The 21168-nt window shown below is 43.8% G+C and overlaps 1 protein-coding gene across 4 annotated transcripts in view; it reads right to left on the bottom strand.

The window, feature by feature from the left end:
• Window positions 1-21168, bottom strand: part of LOC138797388 (cytosolic beta-glucosidase-like) — a 59157-nt gene that overhangs the window by 25974 nt on the left and 12015 nt on the right. For 3 of the 4 annotated variants that reach the window (XM_069977464.1, XM_069977467.1, XM_069977465.1), the window contains exons 2-3: window positions 18323-18470; window positions 1219-1446 (exon numbers count right to left, since the gene is read on the bottom strand). In XM_069977464.1, coding sequence (XP_069833565.1) covers window positions 1219-1446; window positions 18323-18389 — 295 coding nt within the window. In that variant the 5' untranslated portion in view covers window positions 18390-18470. Of the gene's footprint in view, window positions 1-1218; window positions 1447-18322; window positions 18471-20116; window positions 20310-21168 lie in introns of those variants that run through there. The other variant, XM_069977466.1, reaches the window with a different exon arrangement.

The raw sequence follows: 21168 nt of genomic DNA, 5'->3' as shown, positions 1-21168 counted from the left end.
CCCCTGCAGGCTGCCGGCTCTTAGAAATTGTCGGACTTCTCCTTTAATGTACTCCTTTATTTCCTCATTGTAAGCTCATGGGTCTGGTGGGCGGTCCTACCCAGAGATGTCAATCACTAATAAGACTACTCATTGGACTAGGCCCAGAACCAGCATGCATTTAAAAGGGAACCTTTTAAAATCTTTGAAATAAGAGTCCAATCTGCAGGCATCCTGTTATAGAGCAGTGGGGGCTGAGCATATTATTATAACTATCACCCACTCAATTACTGAGTAGAACTCCTTAGCCCACAAAACTATGGGAAAAATTGAGCACGTACCCATAAAAACCTACTAGTTTTCATTTTTCAGAGGCCTGCTTTGCTCTTTCTTTGCACAAGGTTTGATAAATCTCCCCGCTATATATGAATCTTCTCAGTTCCTCCTGCTGTGTAACACGATGTCCGCAGACTGGACTGCATTTTCATAATGACAGGTTGTCTTTAAATGAACAGAATGAAAGTTACACTAAATATCACTCCCCAAAACTATATATCAATCTGTTCAGCTCTTCCTGCTCTACAACACTATGCCTGCAGCTCAGATAGCATGGTCCACGTGACCACGTTCCCTTAAAAAAACCATGGTTTGCATGGTGAAGCGCCATACATGCTCATACAAACCCTTATAGCGGCTATGCTGAGGAGGGGCAATGTCTGAATCAGGACCCATGTACAAGCCATCTTGGGATAACAATTTATTTACAGAATATTGTAGGAAATCCCTCTAAGAACACTATTGCTGTTCATGTTCTTAGTAATTAGTAGCAACTACACAACCCCCATGTCTTGCCTTAGGCTTCAAATTACGGTTAGGGACTTTTGATTGTATTTATAGTATGTATTTCAGTCCTAGCACCATGATCATTATGATCACGTATTATGCTGTAATATACCTATTCATTATCATGCATCCTGTATGCAAATGGGTCTGCCCTGATTTATAAATCTATACGTCCTCACATTGACAACATAGCGGTTCAGCCGAGTCAATATATGACATATAATGCTAATCAGGACATGGTACTAATAGATGGAAATATACCATGGAGCGTTGCTTTGATCTTCGGCATGTACCCATACATAGATTGATGCTGGTGAACACCCAGAATTAATTATGCCAGACAATAGCAATAACCTTGATTAAAGCTTCAACCTTGTATCCGTAAGAAACAATTACCTTTCTGGTTGATAAAACCTGTCGTCCCATCAGGTAACAGACGTGACCAGGAAAGAGAAAAGCGGTAATGAGTCAATCCAAGCTGTTTGATGCATTTCAAATCTTCTTCCCACAGTGTGTAGCTGCCACAAGCTACATCTCCAGTATGGTTCTTAAGAACTCGATCTCCTCCCTGATGAGTGAATGTATCCCAGACATTGAGGCCTTTCCCATCTGTATCCCATCCTCCTGGCAAAAGGCAAACAGGCAGTGCTTTATTATAGGTCTTTGTGCGGACTATAAATACACAATGGACATTATTGCCGGACACATAACCGGGCACATAGCTCCACACTTTAGTACACATGCTTAATGGAAACTGATGAAAGACTACAGGGTTAATATAAGGTTACTTTCCAATGTATGGACAGAACAAGCTAGATGGCAGTCAACATTTAGAATTAAAGGGACACTAGTTAAAGGGAATCTGTCATCAGAAGATGAGTTTTTGTTACATATATACATATGTTTTTTTCTTTTTCACGTGCCTTCGTATATTTAGAGAACAAAATTCTAAAATCTTGCAATTCAGAGCCAGAGCTTAGTCAGGATGGCTGTCTCCATTATCATGTACAATACATGGAGAAAAAAAATGCATTCAGGAAACGAAAACCGATTGAAAAAAAAAAAAGGAAAATGTTACACAATGTTTTAGTTAAGCTTTAACACATTAACATTAGTTAAAGGGATATTCTGCAAAATTTTTATTTTTTTCAAAACTGGTGTCAGAAAGTTACATAGATATGTAAATAACATCCAGTACTTATCAGTTGCTGTATGTCCTGCAGGAAGTGGTGTATTATTTCCAGTCTGATACACTGTTCTCTGCTGCCACCTCTGTCTGTGACAGGAACTGTCTAAAATATGAAATGTTTTCTATAGGGATTTGCTGCCAGTTCCTGTCACAGACAGACAGAGGTGGCATCAGAAAAAATATACCAATTCTTGCAGGACATACTGCCGTTGAGAAGTAATGGAAGATTGAAATTTTTAAATAGAAGTAATTTACTAATTTGTATAAGTTTCCGACACCTGTTGATAAAAAAAATAAAATGTATATATATATATATATTTATTTTTTTCAAATTACCCCTTTAAACATTAGTCCAATGTGATGAAATTTTATCAACAGGAGGCTGATTTGGTTTAAAAGTTAAAAATAAAACGCAAAAATCGTAACTAACTAATTAGATAAAGTAGTACTCACCTAACGAATCCCTAACCACTGCCTCTCGGACAGTAACTAGGTCCCCCAAGGAAATGCTCAATCATTGGCTAAAGCATGTCAGCACTGCGGCTAGTGGTTGGCTAAGGCTGCATTTTCTTTTCCATGAAAGGGAAGTGGAGATCAGTGGAGACTCTATTATCGTTGGAATGGCAGTATAAGATTTAAGGCCCTATTCCATGGGCCGACTGACAGGAGCAAACAAGCGCTATTAGCTCCTCGTTCTCCGCTCGCTGCTGCCGGGGGGGGGGGGGCCTGCCCGGGGGATTGCTGATTGTCCGGGCAGCCCATAGGATACAGCAGCGTCTGTTGCCGACGATCTTATTCCACAAAGTGACTGCAGCAGATCGTTGCTGTATCAGTCGTTTGTCTTTCAACATGTTTGAAAGACAAACAACGCAACGATCAGCCGACATTAACGATGTCGGCTGATCGTTGCTGTCAATTCCACGGGACGATTATCGTCCGTAACGGCTGATAATTGTTTCGTGGAATAGGGCCTTAAGAGTAACAAGATTAAGAGTGCCATTAAGAGTACTGCCATTTTTTTTTTAAACCCAGTCAACCCTATTTTCTATTTTATTTCACTGCAAAAACAAGCATTAAAACTTACAAAAAAAGCTCCAAAATATATACAAAAAGGTGCATGGGCAGTATGCTGCAGCAGAAACCTTCCTCTGTCACTCTTAAGCTAACTCTACCCCCATACTTCTACTGTTCAAAACATAGCAGGAACATATAACTGGCCAAACAAACTTGCAGCACAACCAGATAGACATCTAGTGCCATGTTTCCCCGAAAATAAGACAGTGCCTTGTATTAATTTTTGCTCACAAACAGGCACTATGGGGGAGATTTATCAAAGGGTGTAAAATTTAGACTGGTGCAAACTGCCCACAGCAACCAATCACAGCTCAGCTTTACTTTTACCAGAGCTGGAAGCTGAGCTGTGATTGGTTGCTGTGGGCAGTTTGCACCAGTCTAAATTTTACACCCTTTGATAACTATCCCCCTATGCCTTATTTCTGTGGCATGTCTTATTTCCCCACCCCCAGCCGGGGGGTGGGGGTGGTTGAAATAAGACATTCCCCCTAGACCTTCCCTTTATACTCACATCCTTGCTGAAGCAGGAGCGCATTAGCAGCGGGACGTGCGGTGGCGTGCATCAAGCATGCATCGTTTTGTGGTGGGACAGGTGGCAGGACATGTGGTGGCGGGCGGAGGACAGGGGGGCCATGGACCAGGCTGCCTTTGGCGCCGACTGTAAAGGTCCTCAAAGGGATTAGGTGAATCCTGGGTGGCGGCGGGTGGCAACGAGCTGCCTTACTTTTGGGTGGTGCCCTAGTTTAGAGTAGGGGTGGCTTATTTTCGGGGGTATGCCTTACTTGATAGGGTAGTTGGGGTATATTATTTTAGGGGAAACACAGTATGTTTTGGGTTTCTCGATCCTCCTTCTAATTCGGAAGTTTTGTTTTAACATGTCCAATCGTTTGTTCTAAGGAAAGATAAGCTGCCCCTATAGGAGTCTAGCAGGGGCAGCTGTTGTGACAAACCAACATTTGGCCTAAGGAAAGCGCCCCCTGCAGTCTGAAAAATGAGAAATATGTAAGGGAAATCCTCTTGTTTAATTCCTCACTCATTGCTTGATTTAGTGTCCCTTTAATTGTATTAATGAAATGTTTAATCTGCAGAAAATACTGATGAGATCCACAATGGTTTCTTCCATTATTTATTTCCCAGCAGAGGGAAGATTTACATATGTCAGAAAACTAATTGTGTGTGCAGCGGTTGATTAGGAAAGGATATTTTTGGACAGGACAGACATGAAATGAGTAGCTAAGGGATATTCCCGGTAAAAGGCTGTAAATGACCTTCATCAGTAGGAATGCAGTTTTCTATAAAGTACGGCTCCTTATAGAATCTTTTTTCGCTCTTAGTGTGATTGCGCTCGTCTTTCCCCCAGGCTTTGAGCCTTTACATTAATGGTGCTAATGCCTTCCCTATTGGGGAGCAAGGTTTCATTAGAAAGGGAGGTCACCATTTCTTTTTTTTTTTTTTTCAAATTAATTATGAACTAATACAAATAATGTTAAACTTGTAACACAAGAACAATTCCTGTTTTAACCTTTCCTCAAATGTCAATTCTATATAACATGGTAGTAATATTATTACTGACGTGCATGATACAAAGGAAACCTTTTCATTGAACTTATGGTAAAAAGAAAAAAAATGCTTGCAAATTAGGCGGCTTATACAGATGAATTGTAGGAAATGTATGGGACTAGGATTATTATATTATTATTATATTGAAGCGAATCTCTTGTAGACACAATTCCACTCCCAGCAGGAGCTATCACAGTCACAATCCTGCAAACCAGATCTCAACAGGAGTGCTACCACCTTAAGAGTATCTGTCATAGAAAAAACGTTTTGATCGGTTGGAGTCTGAGGGGGAGATTTATCAAAGGGTGTAAAATTTAGACTGGTGCAAACTGCCCACAGCAACCAATCCCAGCTCAGCTTTAGGCAGTGCTGAAAGGAAAGCTGAGCTGTGATTGGTTGCTGTGGGCAGTTTGCACCAGTCTAGCCAGGAGAAGTCTGTGTGCAGCGTGTTCTCTCCCGATGTGACCAGGGTGGGCTCCCAATGCAAGTCTACGGGCCAACCAGGTCGGACAAAAACAAAGCCGGGAGAGGAATGCACAGCAGCACAGTCGTCTCACTGCTGGTTGTCCTTAACAAACCTTTTTACATGTCTCTCTGACACATCAAAAGTTTTTCTAACAACAGGTACTCTTTAAAGGGGTTCTCTGGCTGGGGCCCCGTTTTTCAGCAATACTCAGACAGGGGGTGTGTAGAACCAATGACATCCACTTACCTCTCAGGCTCCAGCGCTGCTGCCGGCATTTTGCCGCTCCAGTCCCCTGGGGTCAGGCCACTTCCTGGTCTTGAGACGGGACTTTAGACGTGATGTGGTTAGCCTGCTCACCCATTCAGCAGCTGTAGCCGTGTCCTGCCTGTGGCAGTGAATAGCTGAGTGGGCCTGACCGGTTGGAGTATCCTTTAAAGTGTTCCTGACGTTTCAGGGGACTTTTTAAGATAAGCTGCCCTGTGTGTGTACATGAGGAGCAGAAATATACCTGCCCATTATTAATCTTGTATATGGCATCCATAGAACAGTAGCTAGCTCAGGAACAAATCTTAACCAGTATACAAAAATCTTTACGGGTAGCTTCACACGTACCGGATCTGCAGCGGATTTCACACTGCAAGTTTGCAGCGAAATCTGCTGCGGATCCTGTAGTGTGAAGCTGAATGGGTCCCATACATGATCTGCTGCCTGTATGGGACCCGGGCCCTTTAACCCCCCCCCCCCCCCCCCCCCCCCGTCGGCCACCCACAGCCAGCAGCCCCGAGCATACATTACCTGCTGTGTGTGCACGGCAGCACTGATTGGCTGATGGGGAGTGAGGGGAGCCGGGACCGTCACACACAGCCGCGGCGCCGAGCAGGTAATGTATGCTCTGGGCCGGACTGCAGGCGGCCGATGCCGGTGAGTTAAAGGGGCCGGGTCCCATACAGGCAGCGGATCCGCAGGGTGTATGGGACCAATTCAGCTTCACACTACAGGATCCGCAGTGGATTTCGCTGCAAGCTCACAGCGTGAAATCCGCTGTAGAACCGCTCCGGTATGTGTGAAGCTACCCTACAAGTTGATTTTGAGAGTAAATGACAGTTTAGCAAGAAGGGGGATGGTGCTTGATAACAGAGGAAGGAAGCAATTTTGTCTGATAATAAATACTACGGTTTCTTATACTCACTCATACTATTGATCTATGCAAAGGGGTGTGAGATTTAAAGTGTACCTATTGTTATAACTTTGTACCTATGTGAAATAAAGCAAGTTTACAAATTACATTCATTATTATGGAAAACACGGCCCTTCCTGTGTTTAGTCTCCTTTTTTTTTTTTTAAGAGTCTAAAAACAGGAAGTCCCATGTTTCCCAGGTCATCTGCACTCACAGAGAAAGCAGTCATGTGATTGATGGACAATTAGGAGACTGGACCTGGATTTCTGGTAAGTTTAGCTTTGTTTTACAGCATAACAAAAAAAAATAAAAAATGAATGTAAATTACAAACTTGCTTTATATCACATGTACTGTTGATTTAGACTTTGAAAGTTACACAGGTACACCTTACACAGTTACACCTTAAGCTATCCAAATGTCAGGAAGCATGAAATCTAGACAGATTGTCTTGTTACTGCCATGCCATGGATTGGTTTTATAGTATATTATTTCTAAAATGCAACGGCATGTGTTAGTTGTCAACAACAAGAGGAAATGACCCACTTGAATCAGAAAAATATTAAAACATCCATGCTTCTCCACAGTAAATTCTTGCTTTGCAATGGCCTGGACACTTTCTGCCTGGTGTTTTCAGGGAAAAGTTGCTCCTGCTCTGAGTGATTTGGCATAATCATGTATTTTATGAGTAGCCAATAAATATATACTAAATCTCGATTTTCCAGAATGAAGCCCATTTAACTATGGACAAGCAGAATTAAAGGGAAAAAGCAACAATCCAATGGGTCTGTGTTCAGACACAGAAAACTGCGCCATAACAAGAGCCGTGAGGTCAACAACGACAAATCCAAAGGCAAATAACTTCTTAATTTTGTCCATCACTTTTTGGGTTACTTCCGTCAGTTTTATAATTGTATTAGCAGTATTGTCCTACCAAAATGTCTATAATGGTTCCTGGTAGGAGTGGTCATTATAATCAGGGGTGGGGTTAAGGTGGTGTCAACTTCAAGAAAACTGTCAACAGTTTGAAAAGCAAACTAGACCTATGTGGAGACACAAAGAGAACAACAGGAAGAAGGTGAATGTTACAATGGCGCTAATTCCTCCTATTCTGTCTTCTCCTCAGTTACTATGAAGATGTTACTTTACAATGGTCTTATAGTCAACTCCAGAAATCCTGATTGCTCAAGCCTGGATAGTTTTGGGTGGAAGCTTCTATTTATCAATTGAATATATACTCTCTGTAGATTATGGTGAAGCATATGCAAATGTTTCTTGTATTTTCACATTTCTTGTCTCCATGGAATTCCTTTTTGTGTTATAATTGTATTTGGAGGTTAATGAAGTTTAGCTCACTTTGCTTCCTCCTAAGTTTGTGTTTCTCTGGGCCCTACTGCCTTATTCTAGTTTTTCCTGCTAGTTTTGATACAGAAACCACAGGGATATTGCAGGGGCAATGAGTTTTAGTAGTGTCTGGTTTTAGTTTACAGTTTAGGAGAAGATCTAGGGAAGATTAAGGTGAGTTACCTAGGTCTGGTTTCTGTATTTGTTTCTGTTTAGTCATCTTCTGTTTCATTCCTTCTTACTATCTTTCTCATTCGTATACATCATCATTCAATCCATCATCTTCAGTTCCAATCATCAAATGGCGAGATTCCACCTTGTTCTAGTTAATGTTTAAAATTCATGTGTGCGTGTGGCTGTCTGCTGGTCATTCTATTCTATTTGACCAGCTCTGAATTAATTCCTGAGGGTATATGAGTACAGGGAGCCAGTTAGAACCCAGGATAGGTGACTGCTGAAGGTGAAGCCCAGCTCTGCTATCCATGTCATATATATATATATATATATATATATATATATATAGTTTGTGTGTGAGTAAGTTGTCAAGTATCAGGAAGTATATATATTTTACAAATTACCACATATTATTTAATGTAAAACTGCTCTTACATAAGGTGTTCCTACATAAAGTGACTGAACTCTTGAGTGCTCCATCCTCTTCTATCATGTTTCCTGGTCATTGCTGTGAACAGCTGTGGATGCAAAGTGTTTCAATCAGTAAGTGAATGGAGGGCTAAGTGTTCCCAATATGTTGAGACGTCCTAAGGGCCGTTCTCAATTGTTCATGCAGATGTAAATGACTCACAGTCCTCGTCAATTAGTTCTCTAATATGTCTGCTTATTCTGCAGTCTTGATGGGAACATGTTGAAATGCACTGGAAACATCAAATACATTTATTCACAAACAAAATAAGAACTGGAAGAATTTTCTTAAATATTCTACTCTGTCTAAAGAAATGCGGCTTCCTAAGTCGGCTTCCTGTATAAGCACTATGCATCTGTTCAATGAACTGTTCCAGTTACAAGCAGGAATGATTTGGGTAATGACGGAAGATGGAAAAGGAGAATTAGGGCCTGTGGCTACTTTCCCCCCGTGTTGACCAGCTGAATACATGTGACATTTAGTGCACTGTACTGTATAGGCAGAGAAAGGTATCTCCAAAGAACTAGCAGTCATTAGGTGTAGACAGAGACTTAAAGGAGTCATTTCAATTCACTGTATTTTTGATGTCTTGCTGAAGGCACAGTTAAAATAAAAAAAGTTATACTCACCTACCCGAGTGCCACACAGCTACTGTTAGGGCACTGATCCAGTCCCTTACTCTTCACCGCTTACTCCTGCTTCTGGCATGAGTCTAAAAGGAATAATCTGCCAATTCACAATATTTTCACTCCATGTAATAAAGACAACATTGGTTGATTGTTGTCATTTATTCCAGCCTAAAAATCATTGGCTGCTGGGTGCGCATCACTATGTGTAATAGTGATGCGCAGCCGACGGCTAATGACTGTGTAAAAAAAAAAAAAAATAAACATTATACATACCACTCTGCGCTACCTGTTGTCCTTTTTGCTTCTGCCCTTAGTCTGCAGTTGCCTCTGGAACTTCTGAGCCAGTCTCTGAAGTGACAGGCCGCTCAGCCAATCACTGGCCACAGCACCGTCCCGTCTAAGTCAGAGATTGGCTTAACGGCCTGTCACTTCAGAGACGGGGCCAGAAGTGTCAGAGGTTGCTGAGGGCAGAAGCGAGAAGGACACCAGAAAGCATGGAGAGTTAAGGTAGGTATAAAGTTTATTGCAGTGATTAAGACGTACCAACGTCGAAACGCGTCGCACTATCCATGTGTTGGATGTTTTATTCTATTTTTGTCCAAGCTAAATAAAAGTGGATTTTATTAAGGATGGCTGTCTCGCTGGAATACTTTCTGGACATTGCATTCTGACCAGCCCTGTGAGTTCCAGGGCACTAGCGACGCCTCCTACACCACGCTTACATCTAGAAGGTTCAGACCTACATTACAGGCATGTATATGGTTGTAGCGATTTTATTTTCTTTTATAAAGTTTATTGTTTTACACTAGGGCAAGGGCTGCACGAACATCACTAATGATATGTATACAGCCCTTTCCGCACCATGCATTAGGCTCCCTTACATTAGTGATCGGGCCGTGTAACTGTAAAGTTATCTCCTGCAGGGTATGCATCACATAGTTGTGCTGGGGTTTGCACCCATGTGTGAACTTGCAGTCTCTTAAAGGGCCTTTAGGGTCAAACACCCATGTCATCAACCAACGTCCAGGGAATCTGAGTTTTATAAGGACCTCCCTCTTTAATTTGAGCCTAATGCCCCTATTCCACCGGTCGTTAAGAGGAGCAAACGAGTGCTCTCAGCGCTCGTTTGCTCCTCGTTCCCCGCTCGCTGCCGCCGCTATTCAGCGCGGCTGCAGCGAGCAGGTGAGTGCGGGAGGGGTGGCGGGGAGCTGGGGGGGGGCTGCTCGGAGGATCGCTGATCGTCCGGGCAGCCCATAGGATACAGCAGCGTCTGCTGCCGATGCTCCTGTTCAACGGAGCGAGGGCAGCAGATCGTTGCTATATCAGTCGCTTGTTTTTCAACATGTTGAAAAACAAGCGACTGCAACGATCAGCCGACATGAACGATGTCGGCTGATCGTTGCACTCTATTCCACGGGACGATTATCGTTCGTAGCGGCCGATATCGTCCGAATACGAACAACATTCGTTCTGTGAAATAGGGCCTTAAGCAATACGGGTCACCTAGTCCCTGCTGTTTGTATATTTGTTTTTTTATTGGTATTGATCCAGCTCACATATCTGACACATCTAGTCGTCGGTGTCTTGCCCTGACCTCTGACTGTCTACCGATGAAGAACGAATTTCTTGCCTGCCATAACCTTTGCTACACCTGACTGCAACAAGATATAGCAGGGAGAGGAGTGTGCTTCATTTCCCGGCTTGTCACTTGATCCAACTCATTGCAGGTAGAAATAAGCACAGCTCGCGCATCCGAGCATCCGTTCCTCAAAGCCCGAGCATGCGGCATTTGATTACTGGTTTTTGAAGAAGTTGGATGCAGCCCTGAGAAAGCCTGGCATAGGCTGTATCCATGTTTTTCAGGACTCCCTAGGGCTGCATGCAACTTCTTCAGCCACTGGTAATTGTAGGAGACAGGCTCCATCTCCTGAAATGAGTCAGGTTGAACGGAAAGTGAAGTGCAAAGCCGTGAATTCTCCTATCTTTATCTAGCAATTAGTGGGGTCTATGTATGATAGTTTTAACACCTCTTTTCTACTATGTAAATTTCCTCTCTTCTCCATTTTTCTTCCCTAAATCCTGGACAACCCCATTAAAAGATGACAACTAAAGGAAGCTTACAAAGCTTTCAGCATACAGTTAATGATCTCCCAGGTTCAGATGGCAGAAACCAACAAAGAATCCACATTCATTCCGTTCTTAAAAATGAAAGAGCTTTCCGATTCCTTTAAAGAAATTTGAAAAATCCACATGTAGAAAAGAAAATGTGTTGCATACTGATTCCATTGTATAGGACTAATCTGTGCCCAACACCACATTGAAATATGCACAAAATCCATAGACTGCACAGTCTCTGAAGTTTTCTGTATGAGAATAAATAAGACATAGTCAAATGCAGGAACAACTAGGCTAACCAGGTTCTAATACAGTAGTCCCCAACCTGTGGCTCCTTATCCATTTCAAAACGACTATTTCCAGCTGGGGGCTGAAGCGTTACAACAGCTGGAGACCACAGATCTAATGTATATTCAGACCATGCTCTTCTTCTTTTACTGGATGTTGTCTCTCTCTAGTGGCCAAAATATATAAGCCTTGTCTATGGGAAAGCAATGTGTTTCTGACAAGCGGTGACCTGGATTTAATACAAATGAAATGGAATAATTTGATTTGTCCCTTTGTAGCCTTTTTTTTGGGTGTAAATAAATCCTATTTTATTCCTTTTGTAATAGGTTATGAAAATCCATAGCTTTAATAATCTATAAAGTTTGCTGTGCGTAATATTGGTACATTTCTGAATTTATTCTATTGATTTCTCAGTAGAAAAGGTTTGAAAGTGAATTTTCCCGCATTGATTTTCGGCTGAATTCATTCTAAGTCCCCTCCTCCTGCGAAATACACTTTTTTTTTTGCAAGTTTTTATCTTAGGTTCAATAGATTAACCTTCAGTAACATGAACATTTAATGACATTTGAGACATGATTTTTTTTTCTTTACTATATTTTGGTGTTGGAGACTTTGTACAGCATCATAGATACACCTTTATTTACACATATACTGGAATTTATACATATCCAATGAAGTGTAATACTTGGCAAAAGGACATTCAGCGATGGATTTATGTGTTGGATACTGACTTATAGGGAAGCTACCTACAGGTGGCACCAGACAGCTAGCTTTAGGGCCGTATTACACAGTCCAATATTCTGGATAAGCGAGCGCTAATCTGCCAGATCTGGATCTATTACATGGCTCAATTAACGCGCAGAAAGCGCTGTATGGAAATTGTTAGTGATGTCCATGCAGCCCTAGCTGTATATAGTAAATAATAAAGTATATATGTTACCTCTGCACACGTTCTGTGTTCTGGATCCTTCAGGCAGCTCAACCAATCACTGGCTGGGATGGGACATCGCTGCGGTTGGTGATTGACTGAGTGGCCTGTCACTTTAAAGACTGGTGTAGAAGCTTTGGCAGCAGAGAGTGGGTAGAAGCAAAAACACCGTGGAGCATGGACAGATAAGTATAAATTTTATTATATTTTTTTTTACATAGTGATCAGCCATTGGCCGTGCATCGCTATTACATGCAGCGATGTGCAGTCGGCAGCCAATTATTTTTAGGTAGGACCAAAAGATCGCTGTTGTCGGCTGATCGTTGCCAGCCCGATTTAGCAGACTATCCCTTTGTGTTATAGGGCTCTCAGTCTCCATTGGAATAATTAGCATACTTTTCCTAGGAGGCATTGTCTGACCTAGTAGACGCTCCATGCCAGTTTTAAGACCTCCACAAGGAAACACATTACCCATACTATGACAGATGAGGACATGTAAAGGATATATCCTACTAGCTTTCTTCATTCTGGGGAAGCACAAAAAAAGTCTGCTGCGGACCCTGCAGCAGAAATCTCAGACAAAACCTAAGATTTATGCAGAAGGTTTTTACAATACATGATTTGTGGAAATGTGACAACAAGTGGCTTGCCCGTTTTTCTATTATAAACTAAAGAAGGGATTCCTATTAAAGTGTAACTATAATTTAAAAAAAACTTCTGACATGTCATAAGTGTTTATCAGTCGGGGTCTGGGTGCTTATTAGGGCAGTAGTTTGCACAATACTGCCATGTTTTTGCCACAAAATGAAGCTTTTCCAAAAAAAACTCCAATTTACAGCCAAAAAAGATGTGGGAACATAGCCTTAGGGTATGTTCACAGTGTGTCATATGCTACGTTTACACGAAACGATTATCGGGCGAATTTTCGCGATAAAGATCGAATTCGAACGATAATCGTACTTGTAAACGCGGCGAACGATCAAAAAATCGTTCATTTTGATCTTTTAACATGTTCATAAATCGTCGTTCGCCGATCGCAAAAAAATCGCCGATCGTTCCGTGTAAACAGTCGTCGCGCGATAGTCCGGCCGCCCGCCGCCCGGCCCCCCGCTCATCCGCAGCCCCCTGCGCCGGCTCGATCGCCATCCCCGACGCCGCTCTGATCACCACCCCCCCGGCCCCGATCGCCACCCCCGCTGCCGCTCCGATCGCCACCCCCGCCGAAGCTCCGATTGCCACCCCCAGCCGCCGCCGCTCCGATCGGGAATCTCCGTGAATTTCAAACGGCTTCACTTCAGCCAATCAGTGCTGAAGAGGAGCACTGATTGGCTGAAGAGGAGACGTTTGAAATTCCCGGCTCATCTCTTCAGCCAATCAATGCGCTGAAGATGGGAGCCGGGGATGTCGGAAGACCTGGGGGGGGGGGGCGGCGATCAGAGCGGGGGGGGGGGGGGGGTGGGGGCGATCGGAGCGGGGGGGGGGGGGGGGCGATCGGAGCGGCGGGGGTGGCGATCGGGGCGGCGGGGGCGATCGGGGCGGCGCAGGGGGCTGCAGTTGAGCGGGGGGGCGGGCTGCGGTCGGGCCGGGCTGCGGGTGCACGATCGCAAAACGATTTTTCCGTACGATATATCGTACCGTCTAAACGCTGATCGTTTTAAAAAAAATCGTTACTTCGAAATTGTTAATCGTACGATCGGCCCAATAATCGCCTCATGTAAACTTAGCATTTGGGTACTATTACATGGAACGATAATCGGCCGAATTGGCCCGATTCGGCCGATTATCGCTCCATGTAATAAATGCAACGATCAGCCGATGACAACGATCATCGGCTGATCGTTGATATAGGTTAGACCCTATTTTTGTCGGGCACCGACCGCGCACCGCTGCGTGTGATAGCGGTGCGTGGCCGGCGACTAACGATATACATTACCCATCCACGTTCCAGGGCTTCTCCTGCCGTCCGCTTCTCCCGGGGTCCCGTGCGCGCTCTAGCTTCACAGCGGCCTGTCAGCTGATAGGCCGCTCAGCCAATCACAGGCCGCGGCGGTCCCGGCCTGTGATTGGCTGAGCGGCCTACCAGCTGACAGAACGCTGTGAAGCTAGAGGACGGCAGGAGCAGCCCTGGAACGTAGATGGGTAATGTATGCCAGTTTAGCAAGGGCTGCAAGGACATCGGTAACGATGTCCTTGCAGCTCTTGTCAAACGATTATCAGACCGCGTAATAAAGCCAGTAAACGAGCAACGATCGGCGCTCGTTTACAGGTATTATCGGGCCCTGCTTGGCCCGTGTAATACCACCCTTAGTGTCATATAGCCCGTCTATGGGAGAGCCTGCGCTCCCATAGACTAAAGTCAATGCAAACAACAGCCACTGTTTCACACAATATAATGAACAAGGGCTGTCGAAATAATGTTCATGTCATTTCCATTTCAAGCCGTTGTCCATAAACTTCAATGAAACTTTTCATTATAAACAACGCTAGTTGTTTATACATAGTGGAAACATAGCCTAAAGGTGAAACAGGTGTAACCTGCCCACAGCAACCAATCACAGCTCAGCTTTTTTTTTTTTTAATTGTAAATTTTTATTAAAGTTTTGCATACAATAACAACAAAAAGCGTCATAGTTATCTATACATAACATATATATATAGAGAGAGCATTTTAGGCATAGAATGCTCAAGAAAAAAGAAGAAAAGTCCACGGCAAGAAAGAAGAAGCATAGCCTGCCATTGTAGTTGTAACAGCTCTGGTAAAATAGAGCTGAACTATGATTGGTTGCTGTGGGCATGTTACGCCTGTTTCACTTTTACACAGTTTGCTAAATATGGGCCAAAGGCTTTTATAGAGACATGTGCTGTGTTTATTATAGTAATATCCTTTATTTTTTTATTTTACCGTTTATTCTCTTTTTGCCCTGAAATGCCGCAGCCAGAGGAAGAGGATACATGAAAGTCTATAGTGAAATATTACAGGCACTGCAAACACAGCTTTATCGTAGTGTTTGGCTATATTCACACAACGTCCAAAAAGAAAAAAGGTGCCGCTTTTTGTGTTTAAAAAGACCGTCGAAAAGTCTGTTATTGCATCATTTGGACATGTGTGAACATAGCCTTTCTTGGTGTTTTTTTTTTTTTGCATTATTTTTGAACCAGAAGAACAGCAAAGAAAAAGAAAAAAAATGTTAACAATGTAATGAATTGCAAATAAAATAAAAAAAATGCCACCATATGTGTTAGTGGGAAACACAATCAAAAACGTTTGAAATGTCTGTTTTTATTATGTATGTGTGTGTGGAGGAGACCTTAGGCTGGGTTGATACACTGTAACATTTTAAAAAGTCTGCTATAAAACAGTGTTGAGCGGACTTGCCGAACTATTCCGGTTCAGCAAAGTTCTTCAAACTGACTTGGCATTTGACTCCCGGTGGCTGGAAAAGTTGGATGCAGCCCTAGGGAGTCCTGGATAACATGGATACAACCATAAGGCAGCATCCAAGTTTTCCAGCTGACAAATGCCAAGTGTTCAAGTTCGAAGATCGTTGCCGAACCTGAATAGTTCGGCACGTCCACTCAACACTAGTCCTCATCTCTTTTGTTGTCTTCACTAGTTTTAAAGGGCTTTATACCACTTCAGAGAACTATCCTGATATTGCCTAAAAATCCCTAAAGACCAGTTGATATGGTCCTTATAGGCCTTGTTCCCATTGAGTCTTTGGACCATATTTTGGTGCATTTAACCCCTCCTCCCTCCCCCAAATAATAAAAAAATGCAAAATCATTCTTATTGCTTTCAATGAGAATATGCACAAACATTTACATTGTTAACTGCAGCAAACATTTTTTACACACTTCTGTAACCAGTTGCACCCAGGTATTTCAGTATACTTGCGCTATAGTTTTTCTGCTTGCATAAAATATTATTGTCTATGTAGTATTGTTTTACTTGGTATTTGGATTTATGGTGCAGCCCTTTAATATTTTACTACTTGTATTATGTGTATTGTGCATTAATAATAAATCATTAAAAAAATGATGAGCCATAAGTCATGTTAAAGGGAACCATTCACCCCGTGGCCCCCGTTAGAAACAGACATACAGTAACATAAAGGTCAATATACTTACCACATCGCTCCCGGTCCCGTCCCGGATCCCGTTGTTGACACGGAGAAATCGCCGATTCTTCTTCTCCCGCCCATTATGGTAATGAGCTGAGATGAGTCCAACGTCCATAGGAAACGACGGACGAGTCCAACTTATTCATGAGGTCCTCTTCTCGTCGCCGCCCATCCACGCCTCCTGGAACTTGATTGACGTCTTCAGTCTTCAGTCTTCTGCCGAATTCCCGCGCAGGCGCCGTTGCGATGGTCTCGTCACCTCTTCTGCGCCTGCGCGGTAAACAGGATACGTGTTCGAGCCAATCGGCGCACGCGCAGTAAACAGTGAAGCTGCGGAGCGGCTTCAATTGTGAACTGCGCATGCGCCGAAAACGACTGTCACGGCGCCTGCGCGGGATCCGGCGAGAAGATAGAAGACGAGGAGGAAGAAGATCCGGCGTCAATCAAGTGTCGGAGGCGGGGAGAAGGCTGGACTTCGGGCCGGCGGCGCTCATTACCATAATGGGCGCGAGAAGAAGAATCGGCGATTTCTCCGTGTCAACAACGGGATCCGGGACGGGACCGGGAGCGATGTGGTAAGTATATTGACCTTTATGTTACTGTATGTCTGTTTCTAACGGGGGCCACGGGGTGAATGGTTCCCTTTAACATTTACAGTCCAGGCCCATACATATTTAAGCATTGCTGCACTTTATATGATATAATTGCTTATGTCCCAGGCGTCAGGCCTCCTCCCTCTTGACTTTTAGTGAACTTGTAAGACTCATTATTCTCCTGATCTGCCAGACCACTGCTTTTAGAGCAGAGTGGTGGCCAGCAACCTACACAAGGAGCTGTCAAAAATGGCAGGGAAAGAGGAGCATATCAAGAGAAGAAGGCAAGCTTGCTAAATCGATGTATTTGCAGAAATATTCAAAGAGGACCTGTCATCCCCCGTGCTGGGGTGACAGGCTCCCGACCCCCTGCTAGATCCAATTTTACTGACCTCATCTCGCCGAGTCCCCCTTCAGGAGCCGGTCCCGGGGACGGAGATATCCCGGTCAGAAGCCGGTCCGATGTCCATAGAGAATGAATGGAGCCGGACTCATCTCTGCAGCACGCGCACGGCTCCATTCACTCTGTATGGACGCCGGACCTATCTCCACAGCGCACGCGCCGGCTTCTGACCGGGATGTCTCCGTCCTGGGACCGGCTCCGGGAGCAGGACTCGGCGAGATGAGGTCAGTATAAGGGGATCTAGCTGGGGGTCGGGAGCCTGTCACCTCGGCACGGGGGTGACAGGTCTCCTTTAACTTGCCGAGTCTTACAAGTATAACTACGTTAGCTGAGATGGGAATACCCTATAAGGGTGCGTTCACACCTACAGGATCCGCAGCAGATTTGATGGCGCAGATTTGAATTTGCAGCAGATCTGCAGCAGATTTGATGGTCTAGAGTTACTTTGCATTGAATCTGCAACTTCAAATCTGCTGCAGATCCTGTAAGAGTGAACACACCCTTTGGGTGTATTCACCCGTACGGGATTCGCAGCAGATCTGCAGCAGATTTGATGGCGCAGATTTAAATCTGCAGCAGATCCGCAGCAGATTTGATGGCCCAGAGTTACTTTGCATTGAATCTGCAACTTCAAATCTGCGCCATCAAATCTGCTGCAGATCCTGTACGTGTGAACACACCCTTAAATGGTCACTGTCATTTAAAGAAAAAAAAACTGAACACTGAAACCCAGACCAATGTCTGTCTCTCTTTTTGACATGAACTCTCTCTATTTTTTTACTACTCTATAGACAGGAAATTTTTGTACCATAAATGTTAGATGATCGGGTGAACGATCCAACATGGTGGATACCGTTTTTAGCAGATGGCAAATGGATCAAAATTATTGCTTTCAATTGTCTTTTGAAAAAATAAACTGCCATAAATAATGAATAACAAAAGAAACATGTGCAGCTGGTTCCTGGTTTTACCTTCAATCTGATAGGCCGCTGTTGCTGCGCCCCAAGCAAATGATTCCGGAAATTTTAACTCGTCCATATCTTCTTTTCTATCAACAGAAATCTTGGATTCCTTTCTGTTTGGTAGGTCAATGTGCTACTGTCCACCTTTATCCTTCACCTGAAAAACAAGTCATTCAGCTTACAAAACTTCATATATCAATGCCAAGCTACCTAAAGACTACGTGGCAACAGAAAATGATGTTGCTAATAGTCAAAAGCACACTAGATGGCGCTGCTGCAGCATTTCTTATACAATGTCATCTGAAAAAACTCGTACTATGGCATGGTTATAGTACACCGTGCATGTATTTTTTCAGTTGTTTGTATTCTGAAACACACACAAAACTAAAAAAATTCATGTGAAACATTTCATGCATTTTAACCAATAACTGCTGTCAATTTACAATGTGGAATTTCCAGCACATCTTTTACGGAACTCACGTAGTGTTGGCTTCTAAGGAATCCCGGCGGGAGTGTATACACATAGAATACGCTCTGGCCGGGATCCCTTGCGGCGCCGCAAGAAACTGACATGTCCGTTTTCTGCGGGCACTATTCAATAAAAACCCTGTCAGTGCACACAGTTGAGCGTGCGGCTCCGACTGCATGCTCCATTGTGAGCAGCGGGGAATTCGGATGCGGTACTAGCCAGGATGATCTTTTCTGCCACCGGACGTTCTGTGACCCAGCAGGGTGACGGAGCGGCCGGTGTCTCACGTTGTGTGAACATAGCCTAAGTTACGCTATGTAAGCCATGTAGCCTGAGGGTCAATATTCAATAGATTTTACCACTGTATCGAAGAAACCATCATGGCGGCAGCATTCAGCCACCACTAAGGGTATGCCAGATGTACTATACTTGGGTGATGTAGAAATGTGAACGCACTGGTCTCCCCTTACAGAGGAAGCATATAGCTCTGGTCCACCATGCCTCTATGGTAGGCGCATTGCAAACTATGTTGATGTAGTTGTTGGGTGATGTAACAGATGGAGGAAGCAGATCTCTTTACTTACAATAATCTCCTCCTCTTTAACACTTTGGAGGTAAGAAACTTTGTTTTTAATGAGGCAGCCATTTCCTTTGCACATGGGCAGCTATGGTTTGGTACTAGCTAGCACATCTACTAACCAATGTACAGTAATTTGAATAGATGTTACTAGTGGCTGCTGGAAATGTGAATAAGACGTCTGATGGTCTCATGTTTTACTCCTTTGCAGTCACCATTGTAAATCCTGAGTAATTCCTACTTCAGCTGACGTAAATGTTCAGCCCTATGTGAAACAATGGCTGGCAGAGGATTATGGAGAGTGATGTGTGAGAACAGCTGGAGGAGAGCACTTCACACAAGTCCGCCGCTGTACGGCCGGCACAGCTACAGGGACAGATCATTCATGTCTCTGGTCACTGGGGAATCTGCATGGACTCAGAAACCAAGAGAAGTTTGTTCATTTTTTATAGTATTGTTCTGTCCAAAAATGCTGCTGCCAAAGTCTTAAGTATTAAAGACACTACAACAGTGTTTCTTTCTGTTTGTGGCTTTCTGGAGTTCCCTTGCTCTGGGTATGGGGATTGTTTATTTCTGGCATAACTGAGGCTGCTTGGTACGGGGTGAGGTGAGTATGGGGTGTAGTTCTTTCTATTACAGACCTAACAGGTTGCAGTGTAGCTATGTAAAGGGGTTGTCCGGCCAGGATCCATTTCTGTGCTATGCCCAAGGAGGGGCTGGGTGAAAAAAATAACACTTATCTCCCGAGCACACGTACCACGTCAATCCGATGCCTGTAGTGCGGCTACTTCTGGGGTTCGAGGACATGAAGTAGGAGGCCCACTTGGTGGCAGAGGCAGGAAACCATTACAGCTGCTGAATGGCTGAGCGGTATTGATGAGGGAACATGACAAACATTTGGCATTTGAATCCCGCTGCCAGGAGAAGTTGGATGCAGCTTTAGGGGGTTCCTGGAAAAAAATAGATGAAAAACTATAGGGCAAGTATACTGAAAACATGGTTTTCCTGGCAGCTCTAGGGCTGTATCCAGCTTCTCCAGCTGCCAATTGCCGAGCCTTCAGGTTCAGCTCATCACTACGGAGCGGTCTGCTGCATCATAGTCGTTAACCCAAAGACGGCCGAACAACAGGGACTGGAGCGGTATAGCACGAGCGGCAGTGCAGAAGCCAGGGAGGTAAGTGTATGTAATTTTTTTACTCACCCTCTCCGTGCAAAGCGCAGCAAGGGATCCTGGCTGGACAACTCCTTTCATCTCAGGAGTGTACCGAATAAAAGTTGTTTTTAGCTAAAATACTGGCCCCGGGAGACAGGCCAAGCCTGTGACCGGACATGCCTTGATGAAGACGACAAAACGGCACTGGCGGAACAGATTGCTTTCATTAAAGGTATGTTCAGATAGTAATAATTGGTTGCAAATTTGTATGATTTTAACACAGGCATTTTTTGCATGCTGTTTTCCAAAATCTTCGAAGATTTAAGAGTGAGCTGCCAAGCGGAACTGCTCTTTTTTTCCAATGCTGTTTTGCAATTCCCTATTAAAACCAATAGGGTGGGTTTTAAGCATTATAATACTTGTTTGGGGCTTTTAATTTTTAAGTCTGTGTGAATATACTCTAAATTGGAATAGCCCCTTAAATGAACATGTCTTCACCTTCATTCTGCCTAAACCAGGAGTCGTCGGTGCGGTCCTGGTGGCTTCAAGGCTAGATGACGTGTGGTTCAGGCAGCATGAAAGTGATTACAGGATCCCTTTAAACTACAGTCACACATAAATGCTACGGCTTTTTCGCAATGGAAATCTGGAGTATC

Source organism: Dendropsophus ebraccatus, chromosome 7 (genome assembly GCF_027789765.1).
Source record: "Dendropsophus ebraccatus isolate aDenEbr1 chromosome 7, aDenEbr1.pat, whole genome shotgun sequence".
Lineage (NCBI taxonomy): Eukaryota > Metazoa > Chordata > Amphibia > Anura > Hylidae > Dendropsophus > Dendropsophus ebraccatus.
Note: the sequence above shows the minus strand (reverse complement) of the source record. Positions and strands in the feature narration are given on the sequence as shown.